Raw genomic sequence first — 25,805 nt, 5'->3', positions numbered from 1 at the left:
GGAGGAAGAAAGAGGAAGAAGAAATCTTATGGGAATGTATCATGGTCCCCAAATTAAAATTAAAATGTGTAATCCTTGCCTTTAAACTCAGAGCCCTGCTCAGCCAATGTTATTTTCAAAATGCAGTACTGTTCTGTAGTTGTCTAGGCATTATTCTGGGGACAGAAGCATAGTAAATTTAAAATATTAATAAGACACAAATCCCTTACTTCAAGCTTCTCAACAATTTAGTGCCCATAAATAATGCTAACCCCAGACATGATCTGGTACCAATGACAGGTAAGTCTGACTAAGGCAGTCTGAGAAAACTTACCAAAGATGAAGGTATTGGAGCATACAGATGGACAAGCCAAGTGTAAAAACACATTTGAGGGCAATTAGGGAAACCAGATAAGAGAGAATATTAGAGAAGTGGTTAATTTTGTTAAGTGTGATAATGGTATTATGATTATGTAAAACAATACCTCTTCTTTTTTTTAGAGATTGTATATGGACATATTTGCAGGAGAAATATGTCTGGGATTTACTTTAAAATACTTCAGCTAAAAAACGAATGAAGCAATTTAGCAAAATATTGATGATTACTCAGTCTAGGCGATGTGGGAGTTTGATACATTGTTCTTTTTTATGTATGTTTGAAAATGTTCAGAGTAAAATGTTTTAAAAAATCACAAGTTGTATATAGTTACAGATATAATGTGCCCATATAACTTTAAGAGCTGCTTCTTTCTATTTGCAGTAATGAGAATTAGACCCAGAAAGCCACGCTTTCCCCCTTTTGGTTTACTGACCTTGTGGGAGATGCAAGGGCAATATATGGTTTGGTTTTTCCCAGGATGACTTACAAGCACAGCTTCCGCCTGCAAACGGTGGCTGCCCCCCAAAGGAATCCACTCAGGACACACAGCAGCACCCTGGGTCTGCTCCAAAGCCCTGGACAGAACTTCCCATCCCCACCCCAATTTCCAGAAACTTCTAGAACCTTTTCTCTAGCTGCTGCCACCCATGCTTCTAAGAGCACAAGCCATGGCTGCTTGGTTTCCACTCCAGGGATTTAAGTTGAGGTTTTAATCAGCTCAGTATTTATAAGAAAATATTCTTTTAGTAACCATTTTCGTTGACATGCTTTCTACCCATCTTTCAGTGGCTGCCTATTACCAGGTTTAGCAAATACTGGATTTGCTAAATTTTGGAAGGTGTGGGCATGTACTATATTGTTTAAGGCTATTATTGTGGTCCCGAAAGGAGTTTGAGCTCAGTGTATAGGAAAGCTGTTCATAATTCCCAGGTCCTTTGAAGCTGAAGTATTTTACTATTCTCACTGATTAAGAACACAGCTTTTGGAAGTTCCCCAGAGCCACCCTTAAATCACATTAAAAATGAGTCAAAGAAATCCTTGATCTAACTGCATCATTTATTTTTTCAATGAGAGACATATGTTTTTTGTCCTTGGGGGCTTCCAAAGTTCTGTTGAGAAGTTGTAAATACAATTTAAAAGGCATTTTCAAATAAAAACTTAGCCTCTAGCTGAAGTATGGGCACTAAATTTCTAGCCTAATAGGAACTTTTTCTACAAAAAAACAAGGGGCCCATAGGCAAAGTCTGACTTAAGGGGTTGAGGCCAGGGTATCCCTCAGGAGTAGAGTCTAAGTTAAGGGGTTGAGGCCAGGTTCAAACCTCGGGAGTAGGGATGGCAAAGGCTTAACAGCTGCCTTGCTCTGTAAAATCAATAACCAATGGAGAACATACACGAAAACTGTCAGAATTCTAATAAGGTTTCTAGGTATTTTACCTACTACTTGAAAGCAAAGGGTCAGTTTGTTAGAATTACTTTCACTGAATTATATTTTATACCTACAAAAAAGACAGGCCTTTTCCTTAATTATTCTCAAATAGTGGTTTTGCTTCTTCAACAGTCTTGGCTTAGTGAGAAACAGGAAACATTCCAGCAGTTGCTTAACATTTATGACTTCATGTATTTCACGCACTGCTCTCAACCATCGTAGCCTACACTTCTTTTAACATGTCTCCTATACTTAGTTCACTGCATGATCTGTCTGAAGGCCGTGCTCCCAGCTGGCCTATCATTCATCACACACTCATTCATTCATCATCACACTCCAGTGCCTAGGGTGGCACCTGGCACCTTGTGAGTGAAGAAAGTCTCAGTAAGCTGCTTACCAGATAATATTAGGCAAGAAAATCAAGTTACATAGTACCTTTTCTTTATTAGTTTTAGAGAATTATCTACACATACATAAGGGACTGGAACCAGATACCAAATATTTTTTGTGTTTATCTGTATTTTTTAGCATTCTAATTATTTTGCAATTATGGAAAATAAAAACACAAATATCTCTTAAATTTTCAATAGCCCTTTAAGATATTTAAATATATATATATTAAAGCATTATCTTGAAAAGATGTAATCTATAGCCTTAAAAATTACTTGTAATTATAATAGGAAAAATGGTAGCTATACAGTGGAGAAACTGGACAATATAACTAAGTAATCAAAATTAACATCATTAGTATCATACATACTCATGTGCCTTCAGCTGTGACCTCTAAGAACCAACAGCATTTATGTTGTGCTCTATTGCTGATGCATAACCTAAATCTATCATGATACAATATCAAACACACATCAGAAACCTATTTTCTATAAAACAATTGTTCTGTACTCTTAAAAATCAAGATCAACAAAGATTGAGGAACTGTTTCAAATTTAAGGAGATTAAATGAAATGTGTAACCCTAGACTGGATCCTGTACCTGGAAAAAAATTAGTTGGGATCATGGATGAAATTCATTTGATAAATTAAAATATTTTATCAATGTTAAATTTCCTGAGTTTGATAACTACACTGTGGTTATAAAAGAAAACAACCACATCTGTAAGAAATACACACTTAAGTATTAAAGATATAAAGGGACATGAGGTATAAAGTCTATTCTTAAATAGTTCAGAAAATACTTTGTGTGTGCATGTATAAAGTGAGGGAGAGAAAGCAATAAAACAAAATGTTAAAAACTGGTGAATCTGGGTTAAGAGTATGTAACAGTTCTTTGTACTATTCTTGCAACTCTAAGTATGAAGTTATTTCAAAATAAAGTTTATAAAAAGCATTTAGCCAAAAAGCAACCACCACCCCCACTACAAAATCAACACACTTACATATACTTTCCTCCTAAATTATGATATTTTAACATGCTTTTTAAAAATAAGATAAATGTTAGCTTATCAGGTCCAAGTTCTTTTATTTACAGGAAATAATACACAGAAACTCTCAAAGTGTGACGTTGCAAACTATAGGACAAGTTCAGATTTTAATTAATCCTTGAGCAGGATGTAAAGTAACTTTTAAATATCCTCTAAGTTAGAAAATCCTTGTTTCTGAAATAAGTTTTCATATAAAGTCAAGTGCCTTTGACTTAAGGATGGCTTTACAATCGTAAGTGATTTTAAAAAATGCTCTTGTTTCACTGTGGTTGCTTCTAGTCCGTTTTCTTGTAGAGCCAGCAAGGCAGCCTATAAGATATGATCAATAGGAAACAATTGATTTGATTAATTTTCTTTTACAGTATGTGATAATACTTTAAAATCTGAATAAAAAATCTCAGTCTCACTTCCTAGAATTCCAATATTCATGACACTTACCTTATTAAAATGTTAAGGTAGTTAAAAATCCTCTAACTAGACCATCGTTTCTTCTACATTAAACTCTAGCCTTAATCGGGAAAAAAGGAAAAGCAAGTTGCAGAGTAATATATACATTATGAGCCCATATATATTTTTAAAGATGAGAGACTATCTTCCTGACCTCAGAGTAGGAGTTTTAGACAGGATACAGCACTGATAGCTCACAAAGGAAAAGATCAAACACATACTCTATGACCTAGCAATTCTCTTTATAGGTGTATATACATATATATATATATAAAGTAGATATATATACACACATGTACCAACAGACATGTACAAGATTGTTCATAGCAGCCCAGTTTATTAGTAACCCAAATGTTCAGAACTAAAATGAATATATATATTCCTTTACTAGAATATTAAAAAATAATGGAAATGCAGAAACTACTGCTACACACAAAAACATGGATGAGTTTCACACAAGCATAATGTTGAGCTCAAGAAGCATACAGAAAAATATACCATACAGTTCTATTTATATAAACTTCAAAAGCAGGGGAAATTAAGCTCCAGCGTGGAAGTGGTCCTCTTTGGGGAGGGAGACTGGGAAGGCCCCAAAGGGAAGCTTCTGGGTGTTGATAACATTCTCTTTCTTGGTGGTCATACAAGTGTGTTCACTTTATATTAATTCAGTGACATGTATACTTATGGTCTATGTATATTTCTGAATGTTACATTTAATTAAATTTCATGGAGAGAAAAAAACCTATAATGGCTTCTACTGCCCTCAAAACGAAGTCTAAGAGGCTTTCAAGGACCTGTGCCTGGCCATTGTCCACATCTTCAACAATGTCATGTCATCTCTTACCTCCAATCTGCACACCTTATTTTAAGCCTGGATAACTCCCTCATCACCCTCCCAATTTCACCCACATATGCCATCCCTCAGAAGGTTGTCTCTGAAATGCCCTCAAGTCTGGGTCAGTACCCTCCTAGGTACTCCCACAGTATCCTAAGCTTCCTTGACTCACTATATATATATATATATATATATATATATATATATATATATATATATATATATATATATATTTTGGTATCATTAATCTACAATTACATGAAGAACATTATGTTTACTAGGCTCCCCCCTTCACCAAGTCCCCCCTACAAACCCCATTACAGTCACTGTCCATCAGCATAGTAAGATGCTGTAGAATCACTACTTGTCTTCTCTGTGTATTGCACAGGCCTCCCCGTGCACCCCACCACCACATTATACATGCTAATCGTAATGCCACTTTTCTTTCCCCCCACCTTTCTCCCTTCCTTCCCACCCGTCCTACCCAGTCCCTTTCCCTTTGGTAACTGTTAGTCCATTCTTGGGTTCTGTGATTCTGCTGCTGTTTTGTGCCTTCAGTTTTTCCTTTGTTCTTATACTCCACAGATGAGTGAAATCTTTTGGTACTTGTCTTTCTCCGCCTGGCTTATTTCACTGAGCATAATACCCTCTACCTCCATCCATGTTGTTGCAAATGGTAGGATTTGTTTTCTTCCTATGGCTGAATAATATTCCATTGGACTCACTATATATTTTCAGTTGCCAATTCAGCATTAAGATTTGCCTCTCTGCAACCTCCTGTCCACCTGTAAACTCTGTAAGGGAAGTGGAGGAGCCACACCTGTCTGTTTCACCTTGCAGACCTCTGCCTACCACAGAGAAGTCTTTCAGTAAGTATTGCTAAGTGAATGAAGATTTGAATAGATGAAGAAATGTTTTGAACCATAGGTTTCTTCACTAATTAACTTACTTCCCTGCAGAGGTTTCCAAGATCAGCTCCAGAGAAAAAACAAGTTTCCGCTGCTAGGTTTTCTAAGGAAACATCAGGCCCCACTGGCATGTTTTTGGTGCAGATTTTCAAAATAGAAAGCCTGCCCTGGAACAAAATAAAAAATAGTTTGTTTATAATTTTTAACATTTATATTTGATACAAAGCTTTATTAAAACATTTCAAGTTAGTGTTTTCTGTCATATTACAGAGAATATTTAATATATTATTTAATAATCAAAAAATAAGAAATCATTTCTGAACAGGTAAGATTCTCATCAGTGGCCATATGGCAATGCTAAAAATGACATCATGACAAGCTTTTAATACTTTTAAAATTAATTTTTAAAATAGCTAACCATAGATACACCTCTTTAAGAGAAATAATGAATCCCTCTTTTAGATACAAATAGTGCTATCAGACATGGTTTAAGAAGTAAACATGCATTATCAGACAAAATTTAAAAATATAATAGACATTCACATTTTTTTCATCTCTTCAAACTTTGATAAAAGCCCAAGGAAGGAAAAAATTCATTCTCAGTGTCTTTCACCATTTCCTACCAGGGGCTCTTGATGTTAAGGGCAAAGGATTTACTGATTCTTTGACTGTAGATATGTTGTATAATCTCTAAGGATCTAAGGATGCTGACCCAGATAATCTCCAAAACTCTTTTTACACTTCAGGATTCCTCCATTCTAGTTGTAGAATACTGTTGAATAGACTCAACAAACAGTATTTTGAGTCTGCCACAACAAAGGAGTAAAATAATACTTTACTTTTAGGCTATGTTCCTCTGACAACAGTGCCACAGTATCTGGCAAAAGTAGATTGTAATTATGATTTTACAAAGGTTCCACTAGACAAGGGAAAATGCAAAACCCAGTATAAGACACACACCATGCACAACCCCATCCGGTTTGACATTCAAGTCCACCAGGCTCCTTAGGGCGCTGGTGCTGACATGTTAAGAATGCTCACAAAGAGTAAACGGGCACAATGATTACCTTTTCATTTGGAGGTGGAATATAAATAATCTTATCTAACCTTCCAGGTCGTAACAAGGCATCATCTAATGCATCAGGCCTATTTGTTGCTGCCACAATCATGACATTTTGATTAAAAACTTCTTCAAACTCTAAGGGAAAACATACAACACACAGTAACGTCAGTAAGTTATTTATTAAATTTTTAAGAAATTATAAATCAGAAGGTCCGTTTATTTTTAAGGAAGGATATCCTTTTCTTGGAACCAGAATGCTTACACCCCCTATCCAGACCACCTTCTTAATAGCAAGGTACCTAAAACAAATGACTAACTATGAACTACTTTGTGTGCATGGTGAAGAGACTGGCCTGTCCAGTGGGACATCCTATGTGAGAAGAGATGAAAAGCCTCACACCATAGCAGACAACACCCATCAGGGAACCTGAACACACCTGAGCCCCTGCTAATGATTACAAAGTAAATGGACAACTTGAAAAGACAAGAGCATATGACTAACACATGGACATGTATGACAGTGGAAAGTCTTGACACTCTTGTCCTGCAAGAGGGAGATTTAATTCTTGTTTGTTTTTCTTTCCAGAAGCAGAAATATGACAATTAACATAAGTTGCAGGTTTGTAAATCCTGGATAAAGATAAGGAATATATAAAAGCAGCCAGGGCAAGGCCCTACACACACTAAGCATTCAAAATTTGTTTGAACTGAATAATTACAGCAGTTCTCCACAAAGCATTGAGCTCCCTAAATCTGCAAATATGTTAGCAGAGGCTGGATGAACACCTAGCAGATACTGTAGAAGGAATTCCTGCACTATGAGAAGATTTAATTAGAAAACCTCCTGGGTCCCTGCACATTCTAGTGGCGTAAGTTCCTAAGGAGCTGTAAGACTCTCCTCCCATGGAACAATGTTTTAAATGGGAAACAAATAACAAAGAATAAAAGAAAAGAAAAATTATTTGTTAGACAACTTAAGGATACCAAACTCTAACTAGAGAAGAGACTCAGAAAGGGAGGAAGGTGGCTTCTGAAAGTCATTTTAACTTCATTATAAGCAAGGAAACCCACTCCTCAAGAAAACTGCAAGTTTTCAATTGCTATAATTATGGAAATACCAATCTGTTGTGTTTCACATAAAAATCTTAGAAAGGGATGAACAATCGTTCTTCAGAATACAGAAATAAGAATAAATTCCTTTTTCTATTAGTATGTAAAATTGTATTTCTCAAACTTAGGAGAAATAAAATTCATATTCATATGTATTTAAGATAATTTATTATAAAATGTACCTCACCTTTCTTAGCCAAAGCATAATTTTTTCAACTCTATAAATATCCAAACAGAATCAAATTGATATTCTATAATTCCTTCTATGAGATGAATCCAGCATAAGAAAAGCTACTGTATATGCATTATTTAATGTTGGCCTGGATTTGGTATATTCTGGCTAATAAATACCTCTTCACTTTTTTTTCCAGCTCCTTGTATTTACCCTGTTGATCTGATTTACTTCCTCTTCTCTCTATCGTCTTCAGCCCAACACCATCTAACTCATTCAGGAGCACAGAAAGAACACGCTCTTGAACATTACATCCTGTTTTGCTGATGGACCGAGAGCCCAAGAATGAATCAATTTCATCCAAAAACACGATTGCTGGAGTATTTGCTCTTGCTTGTCGAAACACCTTTTGTTAGGAAAATAAAGATATTAAAAAGCTATATGTTACACATTATTCAAATGAACATGTTTTCTGTATTACTCTTTACAATTTTAAAAATGTAAAAAGAGAGATTCTAAGTGTCTAAGAATTAGGGAATGAATAAAACAAGGAACAATGAAGTATTATGTAGGGGTTAAATATTTTATTTTTAAAGAATATTTAATAGGCAATTTTAAAAGTGATAATGTCAAGTTAAAAAAATCACAATAAAGATATAATCTGCCCTCAAGTTTGTCTAAAAGGACACAAAAAGACAAAAGAAATTCACCAAAACGTTAAGCATAGTTAGAAGGATTATGGAGGCTTCATTTACACCCTCCTATATTTTCTACAAATAAGTATAACTTTTCTAATCAGAAAAGAAAAGAACACCTATAATATTTAAAATGAGGTTTATCCTTAAGGCATGCCATGAAAATTGACAAGTAAACTTAGCAACATGGGGGAAAATAAACAAACCTGAGACAAGACTCTTTCTGAATCTCCAACGAAAGGTGAAAAGAGGTCAGCTCCACTCACTGAAACGAAAGAGCAATGACAGCTGGTGGCCAGGGCCCTCACCAGGGTGGTTTTAGCACATCCCGGGGGGCCATACAGGAGAATGCCTTTTGGTTGTGTCAGGCCCATCCTGACAAATTCCTGTGGGAATTTCAGAGGCCATTCAACGCTCTGTAAGTACACCGAGAGACAGTAAGCAAAAATAATAGTTTTAATACAATGATAAAAGATCAAATAACAAAAAATTCATTTGTTCATTCAACAATTCTCAGGTACGCGTTATGAGCTGGAAATGCAGCCCATTCCCCACAGAGCAGCCAGCTATCTTATAGCCTAAATCAGGTCACATCACTTCCTGCTTAAAATCCTTCAGTGAACTTCCCATCAGAATTAGAATAAAATCCAAATCCAAACTCCTTCCTTGCAATGCTTACCAGGCCTTATGCGACCTGACTGTCTCTCCAACACCCCAGCTCCTTCCCACCTCAGGGCCTTTACCTGCCCGTCCCTGCCTGAACACTCGCTCAAGATCTTTGTGTGGCTATCCCTCGTCATTCCAGTCTCAGCTCACAGGTTATTTTCTCAGAGCCCTTCCCTGACCACCCCAATTAAAGCAGAACCCCTCCTCCTAGTCCCTCTAGGCCACTGCCCAGCTTTTACTCTCGGAGCAGTTACTATCTGAAATTATTATTTTCCCATGGTGGGTTTGTCATTCTGCTCCTGCTAGAATGTAAACAAAGTTCACCTCTAAATTCCCAGCACCTAGAATGACATCTTCACAAAGTGGCACCCAATAAATGTTAATTGAATAGTAAGTCAGTCCTCCTTACACCTAAGGGAAATGGTTTTGTTAGCATCATGATTTTACAGATGCAGAAAACTCAGGCTTAGAGAAGTTAAGGAACTTGCCCAGGTCTTATTCTTAGTGAGGAGGCAGATCTAAGACTGACCCCATGCAGTGTAGATTGAACAGCACAAACTCTTAACTACTATAACACCTATTTCTACATAAAAGGGATAGGATAACATCCTGGCACCTTGGGAACTCACATCTTAGTTGGGGAGACACAGGCATGTAAACTAACAGTGAGGCCAGAAAAAGGCATTTCATGGAGAAGGAACAATACATACAGAAACACATGAAATTGTCTAATTCATCCCAATAGTAAGCAGGAACAGAGGGGAGAATAGGGGAAGCAAAGAGCAGTGGAGTTGAAGTGGTGATAGGAGTCAGATTATGCTGGGCCTTGAGAGTTTTAGTTAACACTGATGAAGCAGTATGGAGAATGGACTAGAAATAAATAAAACTATAGGCAGGGAAACCAGTTAGAAGTCTCCTGCAATGGTTCAGATTACAAAAATCAGGCTGGGTGTGTCACAGACAGTGGAGATGGCAAAGAAAAGATGGATTTAAAACAAAAATATAAAGGTATTTTATACAGGGTCAGAGTTCTAAACCCAGAGAGGTAGCTACGTGCATAAATGACATGGCCCATGCACTTAGAAGGCAGTTTCTGACTTAAGGGATGGGATGGCTGGCTGTATTCAATGAGACAGGGAATCCAGGTGTGGAAGTGGAGTTGATTAGCTGAACATTGAACAAGCTGAGTTTGAATCTGAGGTCCCTAGAAGTTATCCAGTAGGCAGCAGCTAAGTATTCTGAAGACCAGAAGAACTATCTGGGCTGGATATAAGGATTTTCGAGTTAAGTTTTCAGAAGACACTTGAAGGCTTGGACACTGAGATCAGGAACTCACAAATTCAAAGGAGGACTCCCAGGAGCTTGGAGCGCTGACACTTAAGGTACAGGAGAGGAGTGCTCAGAAAGGTGGGGGAGTCTGACATCTAAAGCTGACAGGAAGGTGTGGCTGACCTCTCTCATGGATTCTGTTTAGATTAAATGAGACAATGCATGTAAAAAATTAGTGTGCTTATCCACAGGCACAAGGATTTGAGGGTTCACTGTAGATACTACTCCTAGTTAAGATGAATAAATTTATATTTCAGTATTCTGTGTGCTGGTTAGAAAAACTTAGGTCCTTATGGCAGGATTATCCAAAGGTAAATTGGGTAATTTCTCCAAGTACAACACAAGTAAGAGGATCTAAAGAGCTGTGTCCTTCAACATCCACTGTGTGAATCAGACCATACTGACTGTTTATTATAGTTCTGTGCTTTTACCAGTCTCAGGGCAGACACAGGTCTACAAACTAAGAATCTGTATTTGTACAGCCCACAAACTAAGAATCATCTTTACATTTTAATATGCTTGACAAAAAAATATCAAAAGAATATTTTGTCATGTGAAAGTTATATGATTTCAGTGTCCAGAAAGTTCCATTAGAACACAAGTACAGACAGTCCCTGAATTATGATGGTTCAACTCATGATTTTTCGACTTCATGATCATGTGAAAGTGATAGGCATTCACTAGAAGCCATACATCAGATTTTGAATGCTGAGCTCTTCCTGGGCTAGCAATATGCAGTAAGGAACTCTCTTGTGATGTTGGCCAGTGGCAGCAAGCCACAGCTCCCAGCCAGCTGCACAACCAGGAGAGTGAACCACTGATACACTTACAACCATTCTGTACTCAAACAACCATTTTATTCTTTCATCTGCAGTACAGTATTCAATACATTACATGAGATGTTCAACACTTTAAAACAGGCTTTGTGTTAGATGATTTTGCTCAACTGTGGGCTAACATAAGTGTCTGCACATTTAAGGTAAGCTAGGCTAAGCTATGATACTCAGTAGGTTGGTGTATTAAATGCACTTTCAACTTATGATATTTTTTACTTAATAATGTGTTTATTGGGACATAACCCCATCATAAGTCAAGGAAAATTATACTCATTACAGCTGCTTTCACGCTACAACAGTAGAGTCGACTGGTTGCAACAGAGACTGGATGGCCCACAATTCCTGAAGTATATACTATCTGGCCTTCTATAGAAAGTTTGCTGACTTGTTCTAGATTATAAACTCTTTAAAGCAAAAAACAAACAAAAAGGGGGTGTGGTAGGTAAGTATGAAAAATGGCACTTGAACCCATGGAAGTCCAGGTGAATAAGGACTGAAAAGTGGCCATTCAATTTAGATGTTAGGATTGCATTAAGGATAGCAGCAAGAGCAGCTTCAGTGCAGTTTGTTTTCACCACAAATGCATTATACTTAAATGGTAATATTTTACTGGCTTAAGCAGATACTCTATCTCACCTGTTTTAACCTCAGTTTTACATCTTCAAGGCCACCAATCTGCTCCCACCCAACAGGCTTGATATCCATCAGTCCAATGACACTTCGAAATGATGAGGGTTGAATCTTTTTAAAAGCTTCAAGGAAGTCTGTTTCATCAATCACTGGACTGCCCTGGTTCTGAAGAAATACACCCAAGAAAGCAAAATCAAGTCAAGATTTAGGTGGGCCTTCTCTGTGATACACAAGCACAATTACTTATTTTTAAAACAATCCTCTTTTGAATTTGTTAATTTATTTTATCAATATAAAAAAACTTATACACAAAATGTAAAAATTAAGTGTCCCTCCCACAGCCCTTACCAATATTCATCCCAGAGGATGTTAAGTTTCTTGTGTATCCCACCAGTATGTTTTATGACAATAAGCATATATGTATATCCTTTCAAACAGATACACAAATGGGATCCTACTGCACAAATTAGTCTGTACTTTTTCTTTGAAGAAGATTTATGGTACATGTTGTTTGCTTTGCTCAGAGAATTAAAGAGTGTTTAAAATTATTTATTTGTATATTAACAAATAATACTATGTTAAATTTTGTTAAATATTTTTTTCAATGATGTAATGATTTCTTTAAGGTACCATTGATAAACAATCTTATGAAGGTTTCACATGAACATTGCGATTACTACATTCACCCATATTATCAAGTCCCCCCACATACCCCATTGCAGTCACTGTCTATCAGCATAGAAAGATGCTACAGAGTCAACACTACTTGTCTTCTCCGTACTATACTGCCTTCCCCATGACCCCCCTATATTATGTGTGTTAATCATAATGCCCTTTAATCCCTAGTCTGCACTTTTTATTAGTCTGCACTTATTATCTTAGAAATCTTTATGCCACCTTTTATCAAACAATACATCAACTTCACATCAGTCTTTTCCTATCATAACAATAGAGTTCTCTCTCACTTTTTCTGACAATTGCAGAATACATTATTATATAAGCATACCATAAATTTAACTATATCCTTCTGTTGAACATTAGGTTGTTTCTAGTCTTTTGTTCTTAAAAACAAAGCTGCAAATGGAAGTGCTTGTGCACATGTTCAAGTATTTTATATAATAATTTTCTCAAAAGTAGAATTACTGGATTTAAGAGTATGCACATTTACAATTTTAACAGCTATTACTGAGCTGTCCTCACGAGTTGCACCAGTATGAAGCTGGTCTCCCCATACCTCTCTGATGCTGGATGCTACCTATCTTTTAATTTCTGACAGGGTGACAAAAGAACTGGTACTCACTACTGTGTTAATTTAATTTATTAAATCAAGAGTGAGGTAGACGGAATGATGGAATTACAATATTCGCTTTTCTGCAACCATCATAGATAGCAAAAGGCTGTTTTGGGCAAGAATGACCAATGGAAGGAAAGCTTGATGAGGAGCAGGATAGTTGCATGATCTCAATGGGTCTCCTCACAGATTTGTAACTAGTTGCAAAAGGGAAACTGGCAGCTGTTCAGTGGAGAAACTGGATAAAACTTTGACTGGTTGATCACATCAATCACCAATTAGGGGATATCACCAATGAGGGGCAGGTGGACATCTTGTGCCTCCACGTGACACCCTAAGAAGTTCACACTATGGCTTATGTGGTATTTTCACGTGCATGGATGGATATCCTGAATCTGACTACAAAGAAACATCAGTCAAACTGAAATTGAGAGACATTCTATAAAATCACTGATCTATAAAATCCTTAAAAAAAAGCCCATGTCAAATGTCTCATTAAATAAAAAGCTATAGAAGTGTGGGAGATTAAAAGAAACTAAGAAGTAAATGCAGTATATTATCATAGTCTAGATCCTATACAAAAGGGGGAAAAACTGCTAAAAAGATTGAGACAATTACTAAAATCAGAATATGGACTCTAGATTTGATAACATTTACTATCAGTATTCAATTTCCTGAATATAATGATTATACATAACCATATTGTGTTCATGTATGAAAATATACCTGTTCTTTGGAAACAGGCACTAAAATATTAAGGAGTAATGGGTTATGATGTATGCAACCCATTCTTAAATGATTCAGAAAAAATAATGTGTGTGTATGTGTGTGTGTGTGTGTGTGTGTTTGGGGAAAGTGAGAAAATGATAAAAGTTCATTTGGCAAAATGCTAAATGTTAGTGAATTTCGATAGAGTTTAGCAGTTCTCTATCTTGCAACTTTCCCTGAAGTTCTTAATTATTTGAAAATAAAAAGTTGAAAAACAAAAACAAAAAACTGAGACTATGTTTTAAGGAAAGTTGAGGAATTTTTATATTTATTGCTGTTTATAATCTTTTTATTGCCAACTACCTCTTCATATCTTATTGCCAATATTCGCTTGGATTGTTTGTCTTTTCTTATTGATTTTAAGAGTTCTTTCTATATTAAGGAAATTGATCTTGGGCAAAAAGTATTTCTTAAAGTCTTTCTGTTACCTTGCTTTGCATGTAGTAGTGTTTGCCATCCTCAAATGGTCAAATTAGTAAATTATTTCCTTTTTGACTATTAGGTTTTATGTTATGCTTATAGAAGTTGTCTTCACTCTAAGATTATATTTTGAAGAATCCTTCTTGCAATTGCCTTGATCATCCTAATGAAGCAGATTTTTTGTTACAGTTAAAAACTCATACTTCTATTGGTAATAGCTGTATTATTTAAGTATTTGCCCTCATATCAAATTCCGAACATTTAGTTGCCCCCAAATTTCCACTCTCAATAACCATTTTATCCCATTTATCTAAGATTACGTAAGTGAATATATATGTACAGTGCTATTCTGAATAGCATTCCTAAAAAGTATTAATAATTATAATCTCTGAGGGGTGAGATTTCAGGCAATTTCTACTTTTTTAGTAATATTTTATCTTGTTTAATTTCTCATGAAGAAAACTATTAAACAATTTTTTTAAATGGCTTTTTTTTTTAAACTGGCTAGCAGTATTAGATGTTGGGTACTTAAATACTAACTTTTAGGTAACACCAACTAACATTTAAAAATCCCATTTTTAGTTCAAGATCACTTGCATGTACATTTCACCTGATTCTCATAACTCCTTCAGGGCAGATTAAAATATTTCCCTTGTGTGTATATGTGTATATCCTAAAATGTATTTCTAATCCCTTAATAGGAATACTTCACAAAAAGCTGAACAAGTCTTGTGTCACTTGTCTGCCCTGGTACAGAGGCAACAGCGACCCCTCAGCTATCTGGAGGCAGAAAGAAGAAAAAGAGCCAGTACCTTCCCAGATGCCTCCGTCCCTTCTTCCTTTTTGCCTTTCTTTCTTCCACTTCCCTGGTTGTTTATGAACTCAGCCATCCCCTGTGGTAACTACGCCTGGGCAGGCCCCTCCTCAAGTAGCAGTGGGCTCCACCCTAGGACAACGGCGGCTGGCTGGTCCACCTAAGCCAAGGTGCTTAAAGTCAAACCTGGAACTTCAAAGCAGAGGGAATTCTAAATGTATATGTCCTCTCCCACTCCACATTCATCCTCCCTTCAAAAGACATATATTCTCCCCACCTTTACACATGGGACTTGTCATTATATCTTCGAGCAGTTTTGGTTCTAAACCCGGAAGATTAGTAGGACTTAAAAGTTCATATAACTCCTTCCCCACCTTCAGTAGTAGTAGGAGTAAAAATAAAAGGAAATGAGGAAAGATGTAAATTATCTAGGCTAAGAAGGCTGTCAAAATTTAGGATGGTAAATCATTCTTTTATAAACAAACTCAAAATTGGTTTTCAAAAATTATAAGATCAAAAGACAATTTTAGTATTATTATAGACTGAAAGTGGTTCTCGAATTCTCAGCATGCTGAAATTAATTTTTTTCTGAAAAACATTTTTCTGAAGGGGTTTAGGAATTCAAGATTACTTAGTACATACAAAATGAAGAGCTTTTTCCAGTCCACAGTGTTGAAAACGATTATATTTAAGCTAATACCCTAAATAGTGCTAAGAAATGTAGTCATAGATTAAAGATTTAAATGTCAAAGACAAATAAAATTCCAGGTACCCAATCTTCTCCTGGATTAGAAAGGTTATTTTCCCAACAAAACAATTGTGTTTTTTTCCTAAGGAATATTTATTAATAACAAAGGGAAAGATATTATCTTGTCCATGAGGAAATTCCAGAGATATCACCTTATCCAAGAAATTAAGTTAGCTTCAGCAGTAACAGGACAAAGACATGTCATTTCCTACCTAATGGATGCAATAAGAAGAACACAGTATCATTTCTGTGACATTCCTGCCAAAAATGCAAAGGCTGAACCAACTCATAAAGGAACATCAGTAAAACACAAACTGAGTAATATTCTACAGAATAAATGATCTGTACTGTTAAAATGTTAAAGTCATAAAAGAAAGACTGAAGAAAGGCTCCAGATTAAAGAAGACTAAGAAATCATGACAACTAAATATAATGTATAATCTTGGATCAAAAAGCAATTTTTCCTTTTTAAATTTTTGGGACAAATTAGTGAGAAATATGTGAAATTTGGCCAGGTCTATACAGATTAAGTAAAAGTATTATGGGAGTATTAATTTCCTCATGTTGATCATTGTACAGTGGTTTAAGTCCCTTTTTTTTTGACGAACATACACTTAAGATTTTAAGACTAAAGAAACATGATGGCTGCAGTATATTCTCAAATGCTTCATAAAAAATATATACGTATGCAGAGAGGTACATCTATACAAACACATATACATGAAGAAAGAATGATAAACAAATGTGGTAAAATGTTACATTTGGATAACATAGGTGAAGGGTATACAGAAATTCTTTGTACTGTATTTGCAACTTTTCTCTAAGTTTGAAGTTTCTTCCAAACAAAGCAAAATTAAAAATTAAAAAGGAGTATGTTTGATTCTCTTTAAGGGAGCAAACTGTCTTTTTCCTGGCTGCTCTGAGCTTCAGCACTAGGGAGTTACTATGGGAGTGGGGAAAAATGCCTTGGGTAGACCTGGAGGACTCAGCCCTCGGTCTCCACCTTCAGTCAGATACTATCTATATGGAGATGAGATGTAAAAATATATGGGAGAAATAGCTGTGGAAGGTATCAAAAGTTCCACAAAAATGTACTTACTATTTTTCTTAGCGCCAATATTAATTTGTTACATTAATGAAAATATCAGCTTAGATGGCCATAAATCAGTCCTGCCTACCTTCTCACTATGAAGCAGTGCATGCATGGCAGCCTCCCTACAGAGGGCGGTCAGGTCTGCGCCAACATAGCCAATGGTCATTTCTGCAAGGAGGCTCAAACTGACTTGATCAGAGATGGGCATCTTTGAGGTAGTCACTTGCAGTATGGCCTTTCTTTGTTTAAGTGTAGGGGTCCCAATGACAACCTATATGCAAAAGAAAAAAAGAAAAAAATTATATAGTTTAAAATAGACTATAATTTCTTATCCTAACATGTATAATAACTTAGTAAACAAATGTGGAACTAGTACTATGTACTCTTAAGCATACATTTTCTGAATACATGAAAATCCTAATTTTCCAGAGGAGTATTGTTGGCTAGTAACCTGCTAGCCAGGAAAATTATATGGAGTGTGTATATATATATATAGAGAGAGAGAGAGAGTAACCTGGCTAGTAACAGGAAAATTATATAGAGATATTCTTTGATTTAAGATGGGATTATGTCTGGATAAAACCATTGTTAAACTGAAAATATTGTTAAGTAGAAAATGCATTTAATACAACTGAGCCACCAAACACCACAGCTTAGCCTTGCCTAGTTTGAACGTGCTTAGAACACTTAGATTATTAACCTTCGGTTGGGCAAAATCATCCAACATAAAGCCTCAAGTGTTGAATATCTCATGCAATTTTGCTGAATACTCTACTTAAAGTGAAAACCAGAATGGCGTAGGTTGTTCTCCTTGGTGGCTGGGTGGCTTGTGGGTAGCCGCAGCTTACCCGAGGCCGCCCGGCATCACAAGCGAGTACCTTACTGCGTATCGCTAGTCCAGGGAAAGACTAAAGTTCAAAGTGTGATTTCTACTGAATGGACATTGCTTTCGCATCATCATAAAGTTGAAAAATTGTAAGTCAGGGACCATCTGTATGTCATTTAACAAGTTCATATTTGTTATTTTGGAGAACCTACCAAGTTCTGGATGTCAGGAATAAACCAGTCTCCGTCCCTACCCTTATGGAGTTTCTTCAGGAGACAGGTAAGCTAGAAGTGTGCAATTATCATCCGTCTCTTCAGAATCCTACCACAAAGTTCAAACATCACTTCAATTATCCACTAATCAAACTATGTAAGAGAAATCAAGACTCAATTTCGGACTGAAGCTTATAAAATAGGATAGCTCAGTCTTCCTAGCATTTCTGGGAGCAACTGTGCATACTTTCTCAATTGTGGGATAGGATGCTGGTGTCCTGACAAGGAATGAATAAATCCAATAAGGCCTGCTTTGATTTAATCTTCCTTGACTATTTCAACACGCTTATTTCTTGAGGCTATCCTACTATAAACTGTCATTCCAAATCCGTAAGAATTTAATACACGGTAACTCACCTAATTCCCTTAAAATTTAGTATTACTGATTTTGATTACAGTACTCATCTTCAGCACCCGCACAATAAAACTAATCCCTAAATGGCCCCCTTGCCCCTCCGAACGGTTTGACTCTGGAAAAAAACAGATCCTGGCTCACGGAACATGAAAGGATAGAGAACGTGTTCTCTGCCTTACGAAAGACCCCACTCCAGCCTCACCGACTTCCAACCCTAAGTGGCAAACGCCTCGGGGCAGCCAACCGGGGCCAGAAGAGGCCGAGGTTCCAGGGACAACGCGCTACCCGGCCCGGCCTACTTACCTCTCGGTCAAATCTCCCGGGCCTGCGCAGTGCCGGATCGAGCGCCTCCGGCCGGTTGGTGGCTCCCACAACCACCACCTCGCGGTCCCCACTGATGCCGTCTAGCAGCGTCAACACCTGGGCCACCACGCGGCTCTCAGGGGCTCGGTGTGGGCCGCCCCGCCGGGGACACAGGGCGTCCACCTCATCCAGGAAGAGGAGGGTGGGCCTGCGGCCGGCCAACTCTTGGGCGCGCTGGAAGACCCGCCGCACGTTCTCCTCGGTCTCCCCGGGCCGGGCGCCCTGAAGCGCGGGGGCGCTCACTGCCAGCAGCTCCGCGCCCGCCTCCCGGACCACGGCGCGCACCAGCTGGGTCTTGCCCACTCCGGGCGGGCCTGCCAGGAGCACCCCGCGGGGCACTGCTAGCCCCAGTGCGGCCAAGGCGCGGGGGTAGCGGAGCGGCAGGTGGAGGAGCTCCCGCAGCGAGTCTGCAGCCTCTGAAAGGCCCCCCAAGGGCACCTCCGGCTGCGGCTTGGCTTCCGATAGGGGCACCCCGCTGAGGCCGATGTGGGTGCAAGAGGTGACCAGGCCGGCCGGATCCGGGCTCGGCGCCCCGCAGACGATGTGCAGTGCGGCCACGGGGCCCGGGAAGCCCGGCGGAGCAGCCACCACGTGGCCCCGGGAGACTGGCCGGTTCCTCAGCAGCTCCTGCGCCGCCTCCAGCACCGCGGCTGGATGAGGAGCACCGGGCGCGCCCGCCTGCTCCCGCAACACTGGCCACACGGTGAGGCGCCGAAGGCACGGGCAGGGCACCAAGGAGAGATTACTTAGCCTGAGACTTCCCGCGGATCCCGGCGCCCCCACTGCCGCCCCAGGGCTCGCGCACTGCGGATCCAGCTGCACAAAACCGTCCGCTCCGTCCCGCCGCGGCCAGGCGGTGCAGAGGCAGGAGCTGCCGTCAGGCAGCGAGATCTTCACTGCAGAGCCTAAGTGTGCGCCCAAGGCGCGGAGGGCGGCCGGGCCCAGGCGACAGCGTTGGGTACCCCGGTCTTTAGGGTCCAAGGGTAGCAGCTTTAAGGGCGGCCCTTCGGGAAAGGTGCCTGAGTCCGGAGCCATTGCACACAGACGAACAGAGGCCGAGGAAAGTGGGGTAGGAATTCCACTCGGGCTGGAAAGACAGGTACTCCGCGCTCCTCGGCCGGAAGCAGATGACGCGCATGCGCCAGGAGAGACAATTTCTAAAGAGCCAATCGCAAAGTTAGTGCTCCGGCACTTCTTGTGGCGGTTGGTTCGTTGACATCTAGTCACTCTTGCAGATCTTTACGGGAAAAGCTTTTGTTAGTAGTGTCTAGGAAGCAGCATAGGCTAACTTCACCAGGTCAAAAACCATGTACCTTGGTGGTGTGGGAAGTTACCATAATCTCTCCCTGGCTCCCAGCCTCGAGCATCACAACCTGCACTGTGGACCATCAGCCTAGAGACTTTGCTATTTTGTGAAGAAACCTCCCCTGTCCCCATGAACACAGTAGTTTGTAGTGCTCTGGTGCTAGTCTTAGGGGACTTAGAGTAGCTGAGAAAGATAACATTGGTGCCTTTGATAACTGGAGTTCCACTCTATTTGGAAGGCCCAATAATGAATGCCTTTTGTATAGAAAATCACCAGCATTGCAAGAGAGAAAGCACTGTGTAGCCTTTTAATTCCCCTGCAGAGGGGAAAAAAGGAAAACCAGGTCATCTGCTGTATTTGTGGTACACCAATACATTCTGTTCAGATTCCTGATGTACTCCTTCGAATGTTCTTTGACAGTAACCTAATCCTAACCTATTCTGTTCAGGTAGTAGTGCCTATTGTCTGCTTAGTGCACAGCAGTACCAAATCCTGTGTTAGAAGGGATGCCTGTCTATATTATTAATACTACTGCTTGCTATTCTCTTTCATCTTTCCTCTCCCTTCTCTACAGGAAATTACTCTCTTCTCTGCATCAGCTGGAATACATTTCCTATCCTTTTTAAATCTGCTCATCAAAAAGAGCTATAGATATTCAAAATTAAGTGTTTATCCTACTGACATCTTTCTGTTTTTCCCACCACACTGCAATTCAAATGTGATTACAAAGTTGAGACTGCAGATAGATTGCTTAAGTCACTGGGGATTGATGTTTTGTTTTGTTTTTTCTACTTACATAAATAATCAATTGTGTACACTATGGCAGCAATGTCTCCTCCATGGAAAGTACTGTCAGGTCTGGGATCTTAAGGCCAATGCCAGTTCCTGGCCTCACTCTACCCAAACTTCAGGGCAGACACTATGGATTTCTGACTTCTGGGTTCCACAGTCACTTACCTGGTATCTGTTGTATGTTTCCAGCTCCAGTGCTGGAACAACTTAAAAGGAATCAGCAAATAGCATACTGAGAGAGGTTCTGAAATGGATAACTCACCAATTTCATCCTATATCCTTCTTTCTCATAATCTTACTGGCTTTTGTCCTCTGGAGAAGACTCCAAACTCATACTTTTCAAGCACAGTTTTGTATTTTCTGAAATAAAAAGCCAGTATTTTTACTGACCCCTGAAGATGTTAATAAAATGACCATCAAGTTATTCTATGATGATACCTGTATCTCACAGAGGTTCTTTTATTCTGGTTCCAAAGTTTGAGGACCCAGAAAAAGGAAAAGACTTAATGAGGACTTAACTGTCCTAAATATGTAAAGGGCCATCATACAAAACACTTGGTAGCTTTATGTGTACCTACAGTGCAGAACTGGGTAGGAAGTGAGTTAATGAAGTGAACATGAGTCTTCCTTCCATATTGTTTTTTTCAGTTTTATCCATTCTAAGGTTTATTCTTGTTTTGCTAATAGAATTTTTTTTTGAAGAACATTATGTTTACTAGGCTCTCCCCTACCCCAAGCCCCCCCAAGAAACTTCCTTCCATATTTTGAGTATGATTATGTGGAAGAGGTAAGAGACTTTTTATAAGACATAGCTCATGGGCATAACTAAAGCCAACATAGGGAGGCAAATAAATCAACCTTAGAATTTTCTGCACTTGTTTGAAAACAGATGGAAAGGCTGTGCTATTAGGACTAGGATGTGGAAAAAACTGCATGTTGTTTTGGGTTGGTCTGAATGGTTGGTATAATACAAGTTCAAGCTACAATTCTCTGACCTCATAGGACCCGTATATCCAAGAAGTATTCACTTCAGCCCCTCCTAAAAAGTCCAGTTCTCATCTTAGGTTGCAAATAAAAACAACTAGGAATCTTGTACCTGGGCTTTCAGTTCTTACCCACATAGACTCAGCAGAACTATAGTTGGCTTTTCCAGTTAGCCAGTGAAATTCACTGTGTCCTTTGAGATCTGACCACTTGAACTATCTTCAATATCCACATTTATCATGCTATGCAATGTGGGAAAACCATTCCAACAGGTGTTGTGTGGTTCTTTTGTTTATTTGTTTTAATATGACGCCCCCCCGCCCAAAATTTGGTGATTCTAAGAACTGAAGAGTACTAATTAATGTACCAGAAGGTTGAACCACTAGAGGGAGTCCAGAACCAAATAAGCCCAGAGGCTCCCTGATCTTTGGGTTTGCAGTGCTCTGAATTGTGGCTCCTACTAGATTTTTCCAAGATTCACACCCAGGTGTTACGAAACAGTCTGTTGTCTACATCATCACTTATTCTCACATAATTTCTACATGCCTCTGGCCATGATAACTCACTTTCAAGTTATAATGTAATTTCTGTGTTAAATATCAAAATGAGACTCAAATCCAAAATGTAAGATGGCCAAAATCCAAATAAACCAAATTTATCTTCCTATGACCTAGAAATAATTCTAGCTTTGAATTGTTTCAAATAACCTTGCTAAACAAAATCTTTTCTGAGATTTTCCTGAAGAGAAGCATTTAACAAATAGTTTCTCTTGATTTCACTGCTATATTCAAGGTTATAATCTTATATTAAATTAACTAAAACATTCTTAATCAGCAATTAGTCTAAAATTCAAAAGAAGTACTTGGAACCTGTTTTTTTTTTTCAGAATAATGATGGTACATTATTTGCATGCCCTCACCATCAATAATAATTACATAATATTAAACGTTATATTTCAGGATGTGAAACATATCATAATTGTGAAAAATCTGAAGAAAATGGTTAAGCCAGTAGCATGAGCCATGGATGTTTCTTTCTTATGTTTGCAATTTCATTTTATGAACATGTTCTGTTCAACCCTAATATATTTGAACAGTAGAAATGATTATGAGATGTAATAGATAAGGGTAGAGATCCACTTAACCACAGTTTGAAAAGGCATGTCTTACAGATGCTCGCATCTCAACATGTTCGTGCAGATTTAGTAAGGGCCTTTATTTTCACAGATACCTAATATGCCATATTTTGTTATTTTAAAGTGTATAATAAAAATCCCCTAAAATAGGATGTTGGTAAAATTGTTTTTAAACTTTTCTATCTTCTGTCTCCCTCATGTATCAAGACTAGAATTATTTTTTACAAGATACATAGTCACAGGAAGGGGTGTGATTAGAATCATCAGAAATCTCTGCTGGACTAAAAATGACCTGTGGACTGTAGTTCACAGAACACTATGCTGAAAGTCTGTTCTGGCAGATTTTCAGGAAACTGCTTGTTTCATCATTTTTTAGAAGTTAAGTCTTTAGGATAATTATCCCTTATGATGTTGGTTCAAACTGTTCAACTAATAAAAGTAATAGTAGTCATGCATTATTAAACAACTTTAAACAACTATTTATTGACCATCTGCTTTGTATTTATTACCGTACCAGAGTCTGAGTATATGGTGGCTTAAAAAAAAAAGTAATTCTCCAATATAAGATTGTATATCAACAATACTTCAATAAAAAAATAATAATTCTTGCCTTCATGAAGTTTAGTGGGAAGTCAGATATTAACATTAAAGGACTCAATAAGTGAACAAAACATAATTAAAGGTGATGAAAATTGCTATGAAGGAGAATAAACAGAAATGGGCTACTTAACACAGGGAAGCAGGGAAGGCCTCTCTGAGGAAGTAACGTTAAAGCTGAAACCTGAAGGAGGAGAAGGAGCCACGTGGAAGAATTAGAGATGGAGGTGGGGTGTACCAGTCAAGGGGAAAGACCCGTGCAATGCCCAGAGGGTAGGACATGCTCTCTGCGTTTAAGAAATGAAAAAGAGGCCAGTGTTGTCTTTACCATGTTTAGCACTTATATTCTATTTTTCCATTTGTCTTACATATAAAATGGATATTTTGTTACTTTGAGTAGACAGTAAGTTATTTAAGGATAGAAACTAACCTTAAAGATGTGTACTATGGTATACTTTACAGGAATCTAGTAGTGTGCTACAATATAGTTGTGGTCAATAAATACTTGTTAAGTTGAATTTGATTGAAATTAGGGAATAGAGTCTGGTGACCCATGCTTTGTGAGTTAGATCTTGGTCTAGCCAGACACATCAGATGCTATTCAAGACAGAGAAAAGCAGATCTGAAGGGTAATTTTCAAGGAGGATGTCCCTACTCCTGAGGATGTCCACCCCTCCTGCCACTTCTATCATTCATCTCTCCCTTTTTTGCCATTTAAAAAAAATTTCAGTTAATCATTATAAGAGCCTGTTAAACTTCAGGATTATCACTGCTAATGTTCAAATACTGTATCTTAAGTTTGGATGTAGCATGCAATTGGAACCCTGTGTTTTGCTCACTTATCTAAACATTCACCTTCCCTTTTCTCCTCCTACCATCAATAGGAATCCTTATCATTTTATGGATTATTGCAACAGCCTCCTCACTAAACTCCATTCCTCCAGTGTTTCCTCACATTGCCACTATATTAACCCAGCCAAGAAACTGCTGTACTCAACTGGTTTGGAGGTTATATCTATTTTAATAAATCCTTGATCTTCCAAATGCTCAAACTTGTCCAGGAGTAGACCCAGTATTATGTACAATCTGATCTTGGAGACTGGGCCAGAAAGAAATCCAGCACACAGGAGTAGGGAAGACACCATCTGAAAATGATGTATTCATAGCAACTGCAAGGCAAGTTGATGGACTTTGATAAAGTTCAGTAAGCTTTATTTTAAAAGTCTAATTTTGATCACTTGGAAGTTGATAAAATTTCCTTGACTGGTTCCCTCCTCGAAGCTGAGTGTTTTTGCAATGGGTTTCCTCAACACCCTGTGCACACTCCTAGGAGCAACTATCATGTTGTGTCATAGCTGTGGTCCTTGTGTGCCAGCAAAGTCCTGTGAAATGGGCAAGATGAGATCCAAAGCACTATAAGGGAAGAGAGAACAGAGAGGGTGTTTACTCCCCCAAAGAAACTCTTTACTCCTGTCCATTTATTTATAAATACTCAACACAACTCTAACTTCATTCTCCACATCTTTGGTTCATATTGCTCTTGTCTTGTCTGAGGTCCTAGAGCACTATCCCTACATTTATGCATCTGGTTGCCTTCTCTTTGGGGTGTTAGGCAATTATTTAATGTGACTTTATATTATTTCTCCAGTGAGGCCTTTAAGTGATCTAATAATTTGTACCATTCTTTTCTACTGTTTTATAATTTTTGCTTCCCACCCTCAACATTGAGCAGAATGCTTAATGCTTAATAATTAAATATGTCTGTTTCCTCAGTTACTAGAGATTTGGCTTGAATTTAGGACAAAGAGCTTGAAGATTCTCAGAAAATCTGGCTTGAGTATTATACCTGAGACATTTTGGATCTGAGAATTCTAGTCTGTGGTAATGAATCCTAAAGCTTACACATTCTCAAATTTGTCTAGGAGTTAACCTAATATTATGTAAGACGTGGTCTTGGAGACTGAGCCGGAAACAAGGCAGTCCACAGAAGTAGCGAAGACACCATCTGAAAATGATTCGCAGATATTTACTTCATTAAAGTTACCTCTGGTCTTTTGCCATCCAAGAATGGAATGAAATCTTTCATTTCTATTTTCCAGGGCACCAAGATCAGGCAGAGGAGACAAAA

General features: G+C 38.3%; 1 protein-coding gene across 5 annotated transcripts; it reads right to left on the bottom strand.

Moving 5' to 3' along the window:
• Window positions 1–2,203: 2,203 nt before the first annotated feature.
• Window positions 2,204–20,352, bottom strand: AFG2B (AFG2 AAA ATPase homolog B). Of its 5 annotated transcripts, XM_037022181.2 has the most exons (9): window positions 18,804–20,350; window positions 17,133–17,318; window positions 11,920–12,078; window positions 8,659–8,868; window positions 7,971–8,163; window positions 6,480–6,610; window positions 5,454–5,579; window positions 3,661–3,730; window positions 3,395–3,531 (listed from the first exon to the last, which is right to left on the bottom strand). In XM_037022181.2, exons 1-8 carry the CDS (start codon window positions 19,896–19,898, stop codon window positions 3,719–3,721), a joined length of 2,112 nt encoding a protein of 703 aa, XP_036878076.2. In that variant the 5' UTR covers window positions 19,899–20,350; the 3' UTR covers window positions 3,395–3,531; window positions 3,661–3,718. The 5 variants fall into 5 exon arrangements, with proteins under 5 accessions (XP_017521003.3, XP_036878077.2, XP_036878076.2 ...); XM_017665514.3 differs by lacking the exon at window positions 3,661–3,730 and having other exon boundaries at window positions 2,204–3,531; window positions 18,804–20,348; XM_037022182.2 differs by lacking the exon at window positions 3,661–3,730 and having other exon boundaries at window positions 3,373–3,531; window positions 6,520–6,610; window positions 18,804–20,351.
• Between the last annotated feature and the right edge of the window lie 5,453 nt (window positions 20,353–25,805).

The sequence above is a fragment of the Manis javanica genome, chromosome 8, assembly GCF_040802235.1.
Source record: "Manis javanica isolate MJ-LG chromosome 8, MJ_LKY, whole genome shotgun sequence".
Lineage (NCBI taxonomy): Eukaryota > Metazoa > Chordata > Mammalia > Pholidota > Manidae > Manis > Manis javanica.
This window is presented reverse-complemented; position numbering and strand designations above follow the sequence as displayed.

Bases quoted from the DNA above. Each gene is read 5' to 3' on its own strand.
- AFG2B (XM_017665514.3), bottom strand. From the start codon at position 19,898: ATGGCTCCGGACTCAGGCACCTTTCCCGAAGGGCCGCCCTTAAAGCTG. The intron at 8,869-11,919 runs GTGAGATAGAGT...GTGTACTTACAG, and splicing joins TAAAACTGAGGTTAAAACAG to AGCGTTGAATGGCCTCTGAA. The intron at 6,611-7,970 runs GTAAATACAAGG...GTTTTCCCTTAG, and splicing joins AAGTAAATCAGATCAACAGG to AGTTTGAAGAAGTTTTTAAT.